Below are 12,912 nucleotides of genomic sequence, written 5' to 3' on the forward strand. Positions count from 1 at the left end.
TATATAGGGGCCCCGGTGCACTGCTGTGCCCGGGGGCCCAAGATGTTCTTAAGAGGGCCCTGCCTTTATATAAGAATGTTCTGTGTAATTTACTGATCACATTGCTAATGAAACGACAGGTATGTGTAGAACTATTTACATAGCCTATAAAGTCTGAGTACGATGTGTAGATATAAAATCTCCCTCTTCTCACTGGAAATTCCCTTTTCTAAACCAGCCCCTCACCCTCCTTCTTGTAAACCACATCGGTAATCTAAAGAGAAACTGAAAGTAACAGAGTCAGAGAGACAGACAGAGAGCCGGGAGGTACAGCTTGTACGAGAGGGCCAAACAAAAAACAAAAGAGACAGAGAGGGGGTGAGATCAGGATCCAGAGAAGGAGATAGAAAAACACCGACAAGAGACAATAGAAAACTTAGAGATGGCTAAAGCGTGTACTCTGAAGATTAGCCCTGCTAACAAGGAAAAGGTAAATGTGCTTCTTACAGTAGTGTGTTAAAAAGTATATTTGGGAGGGTGGGAGTGATAGTACCTGCAAACAAAAGGGCAAGGAGGCGTTAATGGAAAACAGTTGTTTTGGAAATACTTATTTTCACTATGAAAGATTAGGCAACTTGCTGTTACATGGGCTGAGGCCCATGAACATTTGTAACCAGGAAGCAGTTGCACATTAACCCATTGAATTGAAAATATACAAAGATATAAGTCTGAAGAGGTTAAATTTGTTCTTTACATCTTTGAACAATCATTCTTTTACATCGGGAGATTACAGACACACTTAATCCACCTCTTACCCACCTGGGACACTGGTAAGGTTGGTATGCAACGTACATGCAAACATGTCCTAGTATTAGTAGAATTAATGAGCACTGGTAAGTTAAAAAAATATATATTTAACTAATCTTTGCTGACAATGCCACATATTTGTTTTTACATGTGACTGTATATACCAGTGTTGGCTAACCTGTGACACTCAGGGTGTTTGTGAAACTACAAGTCCCAGCATGCTTTGCCAATACATAGCAGCTTATTGCTGGAAAGGTATGCTGGGACTTTTAGTTTCACAACACCTGGAGTGTCACAGGTTAGCCAACACTGGTATATACTGTAATATTGTGAATATAGGCCGGTGAAAAACAGAACCTTGGACATCATTGAAATTATTGTTAAAAACAAAACTTGTTGAATAAATAAGATCACGTGGTTGTTGCTGACAAACTATTTTTCTCATAACATTCATAGCATTAGGATGCTTCACCTTAACCTGCTAATTACAAAAGTTCAGTTTGACAGTTTCGAGTGACTTAAATGGCCAACAGATTGCAATAGTTAAAAGATGCTCAATAAAAAGCTGACCCTAGTCTCTCTCTGTCTGTGTGTGTGTGTTAGGGAATTTAGACTGTAAGCTCCAATGGGGCAGGGACTGATGTGAATGAGTTCTCTGTACAGCGCTGCGGAATCAGTGGCGCTATATAAATAAATGATGATGAAGCAAAATCCATTAAAGATCAGAGTTATTAGCAGCAAAATGTTTAAAGCAATTTTGAATGCAGACCTATTTAACTAGAGAGACATTAATCTTGTGCAGTATTCCTCTAATGCTCGCCACACACACTGTAACATTGCAGCCAATAATGGGCTGTTGGCCTGACGTGGCAGTATGGGTTGCTCAAAACGGCCATAATGCCTGATGATAAGATGATCACAATCAATTGCATCATTATTGAACATTATTGGATGGTAATTGCACTTGGAGAATGATCACTCGCAACCTATGTGTATGGTCATCTTCCAGTCTCACTGTCAGGCTCGAGCTATGCTGGATATTAAATTATCCTTTGTAGTTTTGATGTTTTTGAGCAGCATTTGCACATTATTTAAATAAAAGCCTCATTAAATAGGAAATTGCATCCGAACAAGGACACATGAAATATGAGCAATCAAAAACAGTTTACAGACCCAGAAAGAACACTATTAAAGGGATATTAAAATACAGCCCTCTATGTGTTGGTGAAATGATCCAACTCAGCCTTACCATTACTCTAAGCTTGTCCCATATATTCATTCGCTGGTCCATGGCATGTTAGTCTCAGTTCTACATATAGGACTTAACGTGGCAAGGGTGAAAAAAAAGTTTCAGTACTGGATGAACAAGTTCTACAACAATGTTGTCTGCTTCAGGCCTTAGTTGAGGTAGTTTAACTTTACAGTTCTGTAAGCCGTGGTCATAGCAATAGAGGCAGCAGTGAGCCCGACAGTGACCCCAATATTCTGCATGGGCTCAGGCCTACTTGGTTTTCTCCCTCTCATTGCAACCATGGAAGCACTAGGACAACCTACTTCGCAGTTATAGGACGTGTCCTAAAGTACTGGTGTAATAACTAATAATTAGTAAATCTCCAATATCTACCAAATAGGCTGCAATGATCCTTCTGCACGTACAAAGGGGCTGGCTCATAATTGCCATGCCCATGGGCCTTTAGCTGCACCGCTGGCTGTTTATCAAGAATAAAGTTTGCAGTTTCCAATATTTTAAAAAATATTTTCATGGGGCACTTTGTTGCTGAGCCAGTGCACCTATGAAGAGGCTACATAAAATAATGTGTTCTCAATAAATATTAGTTTCTGAAGGCTAGAAAATAGTAAAGATACATGTCAAGAAGTAATCCAAAAGACAGTAACATATTAATTTTATTTAGCAGTTGGGCAATACTGAAAAATAAAAACATTTCCAGGAAGAAACATGTCCAGGGAATATATTTAAAACCTGGACTAAACTGCGGATATGAAAAAGTGGAGATGTTGCCTATAGCAACTAATCAGATTCTAGTTATCATTTATTTAGTACATTCCACAATATGACAGCTAGAATTTGACTGGTTGCTATAGGCAATATCTTCACTTTTTCAAACTCGCAGTTTAGTAAATATACACCTAGGAGTTATTAATGAATAAAGTGCAAATGTGCAGTAACCAATAGCAACCAATTAGCAATTAGTTCTGTCTTAATGCAGTTTAAAGGGGTGATTTTTATTGTAATAAAACAGCAACAGGTTTATATCCAAAGGTAAACATATAAAAATGGCATCTATCACAAGGGAAATACAGAATTTTCATGGATGTCATTCCACCCTTGCAATTCAGTTTTTAGATATGCATAGTATATAACTATCTATATATCTATATCTATATATCTATATATATATATATATATATATATATATATATATATTGTGTGTGTGTATCAGTCATGCACTAGTATAGTCTACAACCTGCATTGTACAGTAAATCTATGATTTGAATGGAAAGTTTGTGCATCAACTATTGGTTTCCAGTGGTACTGCAGTTTTTTATTTATTTATTAGTAGTAGTACAAGTAAATGTAGTAATATTTATTTTTTTAGCTACATAATTGCAATGCACAAAGTAAAGCTTAAAGCTTATGTTTGTTTATTTGTGTCATACAGGTGGATGGATTCTCTGCAAATCTTTATAATCAGGTAACATAAAAAATAAATATAATTCTTTCCATTTATCTTTCTACAAAATGAATTTCATCCTGTTATTACCATATACGGACGTTTTGTAGCTTATTTTTAAAATTTAAGGAAGCATGTAGACAAAATCATGTGACATATCATAGAGACATTTGTACTAGAAAGCACAATAGACATGCACATTATTGATATAAGAGTGCAAAAAAAACCGCTTCAACAGAACCCGTGTGTCACTTGGCCATGAAATTTCTCATCAAATTACATTTGACAAATTTTTACCAAGAAGCACTTGCAAAAAAAGCATTGTGCAGTGACAGTATCAAGCTCTATTGCCAGTGTGTATTTAAAGTATAGATGACTAGTAATAATAGTGTCAAACCTTTGCATTTTATAGCAGCAATTCCACTCATGTACCTTGGCCCAATGAGTAGTGTCACAGCATTTTTTTTTCAGCAACTGATCACTGAATATATTTTCAATGGCATTCTGTAGCTGAGTAGGCAAATGCTGCTTCAAAAACATTGCTAAACAAAAGTAATGTTTAATATCAATATTTTGTAGCATAGGAAAAACAGCAATTACCGTCATAGGCAAAGCCCAAAACTCTCAGGTGTGAGCTACAAAATGGCTGCTCTGTATATAGCATTTTACACAATCATACATTTCAATTTTTAAAGAGCAAAAAACATCTTGTGAAGTTAAATAAATTGGATATATGAAGCTTCGTTTCACATGGAGGTACGTCTCACCCTATGTTTCCACATCAGTGTGACAGGAGCCTGACATCACTACTTTTTGCTATTGGAGGAACATGTTCATTCCTCTATCTAAATCTCAGCCTGTGACTTCCAGCTTCCAACCATTTTTCACATGACATCATAACACTGCCCCTGTCACATGCAGCCCTGTTGCTTCTGGGAGCATTCTGATAGTCGATGCTATTCGACAAGTTTGCAGTGAAAATTTAAAGCGGCAATGGCTTTAAAGGCAAAATAATGCCTTTAAAGCCATTGTCACTTTAAATTTTCACTGCAAACTCGCCGAATAGCGGCGACTTGCAAAAATTTGAAATTAATACATTTACCCCCAGGATCGCACCGGACACACAGTTAGTGCAGTTGAATGTTGATCACACAGAGAAATCTCGGTTATTGGCCAACTATATTTTCTGATGTTCTTGATCAGATTTTGATTTGTGCTGGGTTTTTTTACTTCTACACTAACAATCATACTTGAGAAAAATTGTTTGAAAACAGTAAAAATCACATAGGGCCTGAGTCATTAAGGAGAGCAAAGCAACAAAAAGGAGTAAAGGAGTAAATTTGCTCTTGTACAAACCATGTTACAATGTAAATTAGTTAATTATTTTGCACGTAGGAAAACACTGGCTCCTTTTTTTTTTGGCACACAAATGCTTGATATCTTTATTTTTACACTGAAATTTAAAGTTGATCTAGGACATGGCCTCCTCCAAGTATAAATCTATCCCCACATTTTAAATTTACGTCCACCAGCAATGCAACATGGTTTTGCCAAGGTGCAACGTTATTTTTGTTTGCTTTCCTCTCCTTAATGACTCAAACCCATAGTGTGTCGACAGCTAACTTTTAGTCAACACTGTATCTTTTCATTGATATACCTTTATCACTGTAGACCAGTTTTAATACATATCCTTTACAACAAGCAACTTACTTTATCTCTTGCATGAGCAGTAAAACACTCAGGCACAGCTCTAGACCTCCAAAGGCTAAAGGCAGCAGTACCAACCATGTCTAATACTTGATTTATCTCCCAAAACAATTATTCAAAGGATAATAGATACAGGAGTAATTGCTGCTAAGAGAAATACGAATAAGAGTAAATGCTGTATTAATGTGCCAGGGACTTAGTACTTTCTTTATGGGGACAGTCAAAATCATTGTTACATATGTCTGATAATCTAACAGACTCCTGCTCTTCTTCGCTATATATAACATATATAAATATTTCAGTTTAATTTGCCTTTTATCCTTGTCAATTACTTGTCATATAAATATAGTATTGTATCATAGCATTGTGTTGACACTGATAATCTCTCTACAGGTCCAGAGCTTCCTGTCTGAGTTTGTCCCAGAGAAGATTCAGTCCCTGGACAACCTTCTCAAGGTCATTAGAGAGAAGTGTGTCAGAGGGGTTCCAAATAATGTGTTTTGGGAGCAAAGGGGGTATCCTTGTGTATCTTACCTGAAGGGTCTTAGCTATTGTTAGCTACGAAGCTGACAAATACAAACATTCAATTAACTAAGCTATTTTAGTTACATTATATAATAAATATAAGTGCTCGTGATAGTTTTGTACGGATTTATATACAATTGTAACGTAAAATATGGAGTAATGCTTGTTTTGTGCATGTGAATTATTATAATTGTGAAAACATCAACAAAGAAAGTTTTAACATTTTTCTTTTGCATATTTGTGTAAAAATACATTGACAACAAAACAAAAGTAAAACCCTAGCCACAAATGACCTTTTGACATTTTGTAGCCAACGTGGTCTGACCATTTTTTGCATTCACAGAGTGATCTCTTTACCGTCAAGGACCTGACAGCTCTACATTCTGAGCTGAACATCCCCATTCCTGACCCTCCGACTCCTGAATCTGAGGTGAGAGTTGTGGGAAAGAAGAAAATCTTTAGCTACCTGAATGATTTTCAAGGCACACAACTGTAGGGTGCTGTCAAAGTGAATAATAAGACTCAGTACTAGTGGTAGCAAGGTAATACAGTTTAGAACGGTATTGGGGATTTAGGGCCCTATCTATATGCTGAGTTTGAATATTCTCGGGTCTCCTTCTGGTGCTCTGGTTTGCTCCCATACTCCAAAGACATATATGATAAGTAATTGACTGGTGACATATGTGGACCCTAGTGTGCAGGGCCGGACTGGGACTAAAATCAGCCCTGGCATTTAAAGTACACAGGCCCACCTCAGGTTCAGCAGGAAAGTAAATATGTGCCGCCGCGCAGCTCAGGGTATTTATGACATCAGGGCCCCTATTATGTAACATGGTTATCATTTTAGATAAATACACAGGCACTACTGTTAGAAGCACACAGCTTTGCCTTCACAAGCAGTACGTTGTGAAGCGGGACATACCTCCCAACTGTCCTTGCAGTTGGACCAAATCCTGACTAAGTGAGACAGTCATCCAAAATCAGGACTGTCCTACCAGATTCAGGACACTTGGCAGACTGTCCTGCTCTCTCCTACCTGTCTTGGTCACTTTCACCACTTGTAGTAGCTGGTTTATTTAGCTCAGTTCATTCTTGTCTTGATCCTGGAATATTGGATGCCCTATTTTGAAAAAAAAAAAAATGGGTACATGAGATTTAGAAAACTCCAACTAGCCCCGCCCGGTGTTAAAACAATAGCACTCACGTTTTATAATTAGGCCTCCCTCCAGTCCCCACGATAATATTCACATTTAATAAGTAGACCTATTTCCCTCCAAACAGCCCCAACATTATATTAACAGTATACCCATTTACTCAAAACATATTTCCCCCTCCAAACAGTCCCAGCAATAAATTAAATAGCACTAAAGTTTAATAAATATAGCCATTTTCCACAACCATCCCCGGCAATAAATAATTCATATTCACATTTAATAAATAGCCCTCCTTCCCAAAATCAGCCCCATATTCAACTGATAGCCATAAACCACCCCAGCATTAAATTAAAGGATCCTTTCTCCTCACCTTAAATAATTAGCCCCCACCTACACTCCACCATTAAATAGCCTACCTCCCACACTATATTAAGATCCTTCCTTCCCTCACATATTATATTAAAATACTGCGCGCTCACACACACACATGCTACATTCAAAATACGCACACTATTAGCCACACATACACACTATTAGCCACACAGACACACTATTAGCCACACAGACACACTGTATTATTAGCCACACAGACACACTGTACTATTAGCCACAGACACACACTGTACTATTAGCCACAGACACACACATTAGCCACACACACTGTACTATTAGTCACACAGACACACACTAACAATAAACAATAGTGACCCACGGCGCTAGAAAGTGGAAAAAATATCTGATCTCAATGCTCACCACAATAAAAATGCTAATAAAGTACAGCAATAAACGTGAATAAATATATAAATGTGTGAATGAACCAATCTGTACTCTCTATATTGAAACCAAACAAAGGGGTTTATAAATTAACTAAATAGGAAAAAGGGAAACTGGATAGATCCCAAATGACCAGCAGAAAAAATATGCAATCAATAAATATTTCAAAAGTAATCCATAGAATAGGTTACAAGAAAGAAATATAAAAATAAAAATAAAAAATATATAAAAAATATAATAAAAGAAAAACCTCAAGTAGAGTACACAAAAGGGTACTATAGAGTCATAAAATACAACCCCAGCGATATTAACATGAAAAGTATGGATGGATGTATAAAAAATACCTCAAAGAAAATGTCCCAAAAAAAGGTGCCAAAGTCAGTTGAGCCCTCCAGTGCTGCATACCCATACAGACACACACTGTACTATTAGCCACACAGACACTATTACACACTTACACACAGACACTTACCTGTTACATCCGAGCAGCAGCAGCACCTCCTTCCTGCGCGCTGGTCAGCGGAGAGTCAGTGACTGCCGTCTATGCAAGTAATCACATGGGACGGCACCTGTCACGTGATGCCGTCCCATGTGATTACTCACATAGGCGGCAGTCACTGACTCTCCGTCCGCCGAGCAGCGCGCAGAGTGCTGCTGCTCGGCGGGCATGCGGACCGGCCCATCTGGCCATCAGCCCTTCTGGCATTTGCCAGAAGTGCCAGATGGCCAGTCCGGCCCTGCTAGTGTGTATGACTGTGTGTGTCAAGTTTGTCTGTCTTCTGCTTGTTTGCCTGCGTTTTCTCTTATTGCACTGGTTTATTCCCATACTCCAAAGGCATACATGGTAATTGACTGGTGACTTATGTGGACCCTTATATGTTTGTGTGTGTACATGTTGTGGAATTTAGACTGTAATTTCCAATGGGTTAAGGGACTGATGTGAAACACAAATATTCTCTGTATAGTGCTGCGTAATATGGTGTGGTTATATAAATAAACAATAGTAATAAAGTAAAAAATACAAAGTAATTTTGTTTCAAGGGTAAGATGAACACAGCTGTCATTAATAGACCCAGGTTTGTATTATCCACAAGTTAGCCTAGGTTAATGTCTTGGGCCTGGAACTGTCAAGGTGCCTAAGCTCTATGGCAAAACACTAAATTGGAGTCTATTGTGGTTGTGGTGTGGTTGCCATGTTATATGCTTATTTCCACCTTTCATTAAGATGATTAACAGTAATGATCTACTAGATTTTGAATTCAATTGTGTTCTATAGCCTATTGTTATTTTATTCCTATTCAGTGTTATTTGGTTCTTGTTTTGGTTCCCTTTAACACCTATATTTGTCAACACTACGGAGCCGTAATAGATTATAGAATGTAATTATTTTTAGCCCTGAAATTGTACTGTACATTGGGCTAAATTAACCCAGCTCTGTTAACAATGTGATAAATCTCATAGGTGTAAGGAATTGGGTAGAAGTATCACAGCACAATGAAAAACATTAATTTCTATAACCCAAATAGAACGCATAATAGTCATGATTTACTGATCATCACTTACAAACCCCTACAAGGACCATACCAGCCATTATAGACAAAACCAGATAAATGTGTATGGGTTAAGGAAAGAAACACGATTCTTGGCTACTCTGTAAGTATTTGAGTGCCTTAGTGCAAATGGACAGGGATTTTTTTATTTTTTTTAACTCAAACGCCTTTTATTGAATTTTTTTTAGAAGAGCATATTACAAACATAGCAGTGATTGCAGAGTACATACAGCAGATCAGTTATATTGAACAATCCACACTGCTTAGATAAACAATCAAACAAGAAAATAAAAGTGAGAAAAAATATTGGTACAAACAAAAAACGCATCTTTTGACCCAGTCTACATAAGCCAAAGACGGCAAAGAGAACAGACAAGAAAAACAGACGGATAGAGAGGGGGGGGGGGGGAGACAAGACAAGAGACTATCTGGTTATAGAAAGTGTACCAGTGGGTCTAGCCCAAGTACCCAGCTTAACTCAAAAACCGTTCCACAGTACTCACAGAGTAAAGTACTCACACCATATAAACCACTTAACAAGCTGGGAGGAAGCCCCTGTAAACTGATTAAAACCTATGGTTTCCATTTTGTAGCTATGTTGGATCTTGTTAATAATTTTAGGGAGCGCTGGAATTAGAGGTGATTTCCAGTTCTGGGCTATTGCAGCTCTTGTTGCAATAAGAATATGTCCAGTGACATAATGATAATGCCGCTGGAGATGTTTAGGATACAGATGAAGTAAAGCCATATCTGGGGAAGGAGAGATATTATTTTTGGAGACCTGAGAAATGAAATGAAAGATTTCGGTGGACAGGGATATCTTAACATGATAAATGTTGCTAACATGTTTTGTCCTGAAATGAACTACTTGAATTTATATTTTCTTTTCAGGACTCCAAAATGGAAACAGACAAAGAAGAAAAGAAAGGTAACTAATCTTACTTGCATCTTTCTATTATTGCTTTTGACCTTGGGGTATTTACATATCCTTCTGGATTTCACAGTTCCTAAATGTGGATTCTTGAAGGAGAATGAGAAGCTGCAGAAAATACAGAACATTGTCCAACCTGAGATAAGAACTTTGAGAGAGGGCCTAGCCCTGGTAAGTCTGAAATCAGTGACCTAAACATGCCATTGTCAAGTGAGTAAGTGTCAATGGCAGCAACATATCAGTATCTCTTTCTCTTGTAGATTATCACTTGGGTCCATCATCTAATTCCAAGAATTGAGGATGGAAATGATTTTGGGGTATCAGTGCAGGTACATAAATATTAATATGTCTTGTTATATATGTACACATTTATACAAAGTATAACCATTAAAATATAAAAAGATAAGCATTATAAGAAAATAAAGAAAATGAACATTAGTTATTTTGGCTCATTTTAAATATTTTTTTTCTTCTTTATATATAAGGAGAAAGTTTTAGAACGTGTAACAGCTTTAAAAACTAAAGTGGAGACATCTCAAACCAGCATGTTCAAGTAAGTAACCAACATTCACACTCTTCTCTAGTTACCGAACTATGACTTCCCCTTCTGTAAGCATGCTCACTGGTTCCATGCTTGGATTGTTCTCAGTCCGTATAGCTCTGTTGGCTGGTTTCATGTTAGTTGCTCTTAGACTGTAATCACCTTATCTCGTTTCTCATGATGAGGCCCTAATTCTCTTGCTTCAATACATAATTCCCTAATTTTGTGTATGTATGTATTTCATGTTTCCATGCATCAGATTCCAAATTACTTGTCCAGTTGTGCCACACTACATGGATTTGTGGACATCTATTAACTGCTTCTAAGGTTCTGAATTTGTGACCTGTTTTTCTCCTTTCAGGTATTTCACAGAAAGGGGAGATGCAGTTGCTAAAGCTTCAAAAGAGACACACGTGGTGAGAAACCTTAATCACATACACTGCTCTCCTTTCTTTCTCTTTTACTCGCATACTTTTCTGCCCAGTCCAACATCACTTTGATTCTCTCCTCCAGTTTCATGCTCTACTGCCTCTTAAACTGGTTTTCTCTAGCCCTTTCATTCCCATGTCTTCTGCCTAAAGACTATTCATTTTCTTTATTATTTTTCTTTGTTTCATCTGCCCAGATGGACTACAGAGCTCTGGTTCATGACAAAGATGAAGGCGCCTTTGTAGATCTAAGACTAGCTCTCATTGATGTGAGAAATATCTATGTGAGTTCCAACTTTTGTGAATGTAAAATGCATTGTGCAGCCAGAATGTGTGAAAGGAAAGTGGCTACTGAGTACATTGAATTTCTTTCTAGCTTGAAAAGGGATACAGATATATCCTCATTTGAGTGTCTTTTAAAGTTGAAGTAAACGCAGAAAATATTTTCATACGTGGTAGAAGGTGAATGCAGAATGATTTTGAGAGTAAAACCATTTACCAATTTCCAATGAAATGCTGCCATATGTCTACAAAACTCCATCCCACATCTTTAGTTTAAAGGTCTAAAATTTCGATTGTATGACTTTTTTTAGGGGTTAAATGTGTAAAATAATCCAAACAGTCTATTTTGCAAATATAAACCCTATCCTACCTGTATGGTCTAAAATTAAGCATACAAAGAACAAAATCTTGGCATATGTAACACCTAACCATCACTTCGATAGAGATGGTCATGGAGACTCCTGTCAACAAGAACGTGATTTATTTAACTGATATTAGTCAGTATAAAATTTCATTAATCACATTCACATATGTGTATTTCTACTGAGGATACATGCCCACCCACCTATATTACAAGACTTATCATAAATGTATTGCAATGTGAAATGCCCTGTAACGCAATAATGCAGCACTCACGTGATGATACTGAAGTTCTGCTTATAATACATACATATGCCAGCCTTAAACATAGGTTAACACTGGTGTTATAGTGAGAGTAGCTTTATTAAGAGGTTACAATGTAATGGAATGATACACTTTAATGTACTTTTGTACAGAGTATACACCAAGGTGGTAAGTGAGGATGGAATTATAAAGAGGGAGCACTGAAGTATATATTGCACAGCTCTTCTTGCAAGTAACATATATATTTGCATCTGTTACAGGTTGAAATATTTGACATTATTCTCAAAAACTTTGAGAAAATTACAAACCCAAAAGGAGAAGAGAAGAGTCCAATGTACTGACTTTCATTCATGGCACCTTTAGTGTACGACATCTTCCCTCTTGAACCCAACAGAAGACTTCCATTTTTAATCCCATTTCATTTTACACTGGATGCAATGAAAACAATAAATTGAATAATAGAAGACAGTGGTACTGGGTTTCATTTTATTTGTAGGATAATGTATTTTAAATGGGGAATATATTTGTTTTGAACAAGGCATTGTTTCATCATGTGTGTCAGTTATTCTGGTGTTGGGTGTGATAGACATATTGACATAAATCCATTAAATTATGTGAGATAACTAAAAGAAGAAAATATCACTTACCTGTGTTCCCTCGATCTGGCCACAGTGTCTGTAAAGGTCCAAGCAGAGGTTGCTGTGACCTACTTGGTGATGACTTGCATTGTTGTCAAGGTGTCTCTCCTGTGAGCTTTGAATTAATCAGAATGGGAAGCTCACAGGGCAGAAGCCTGCCCTACATCACAGAGAGAGGATCTCTTGCTTGGACCATTACATCCATTGTGAATCCCGCCAGATGAGACAAGTGTTATTCTTTTATCTCATAAAATTGCACTCTTACTCACTTTGGATAGA

At 37.3% G+C, this 12,912-nt stretch overlaps 1 protein-coding gene across 1 annotated transcript; it reads left to right on the forward strand.

Moving 5' to 3' along the window:
- The first annotated feature begins 259 nt into the window (after positions 1-259).
- On the forward strand, positions 260-12,459 carry PSME2 (proteasome activator subunit 2). The gene is made up of 11 exons (XM_075211166.1): positions 260-469; positions 3,468-3,500; positions 5,580-5,642; positions 6,055-6,141; positions 10,081-10,117; positions 10,194-10,291; positions 10,381-10,449; positions 10,606-10,673; positions 11,023-11,077; positions 11,287-11,373; positions 12,256-12,459. Exons 1-11 carry the CDS (start codon positions 422-424, stop codon positions 12,334-12,336), a joined length of 726 nt encoding a protein of 241 aa, XP_075067267.1. The 5' UTR covers positions 260-421; the 3' UTR covers positions 12,337-12,459.
- Positions 12,460-12,912: the final 453 nt, after the last annotated feature.

Source organism: Mixophyes fleayi, chromosome 1 (assembly GCF_038048845.1).
Source record: "Mixophyes fleayi isolate aMixFle1 chromosome 1, aMixFle1.hap1, whole genome shotgun sequence".
In the NCBI taxonomy this organism is placed as follows: domain Eukaryota; kingdom Metazoa; phylum Chordata; class Amphibia; order Anura; family Limnodynastidae; genus Mixophyes; species Mixophyes fleayi.

What these genes read in the sequence shown, in the direction of transcription:
- PSME2 (XM_075211166.1), top strand. Translation starts at nt 422, where the DNA reads ATGGCTAAAGCGTGTACTCTGAAGATTAGCCCTGCTAACAAGGAAAAG. An exon ending in CTCCGACTCCTGAATCTGAG is followed by an intron (nt 6,142 to 10,080) that starts GTGAGAGTTGTG and finishes TTTTCTTTTCAG; the next exon opens with GACTCCAAAATGGAAACAGA. An exon ending in TTGATGTGAGAAATATCTAT is followed by an intron (nt 11,374 to 12,255) that starts GTGAGTTCCAAC and finishes CATCTGTTACAG; the next exon opens with GTTGAAATATTTGACATTAT.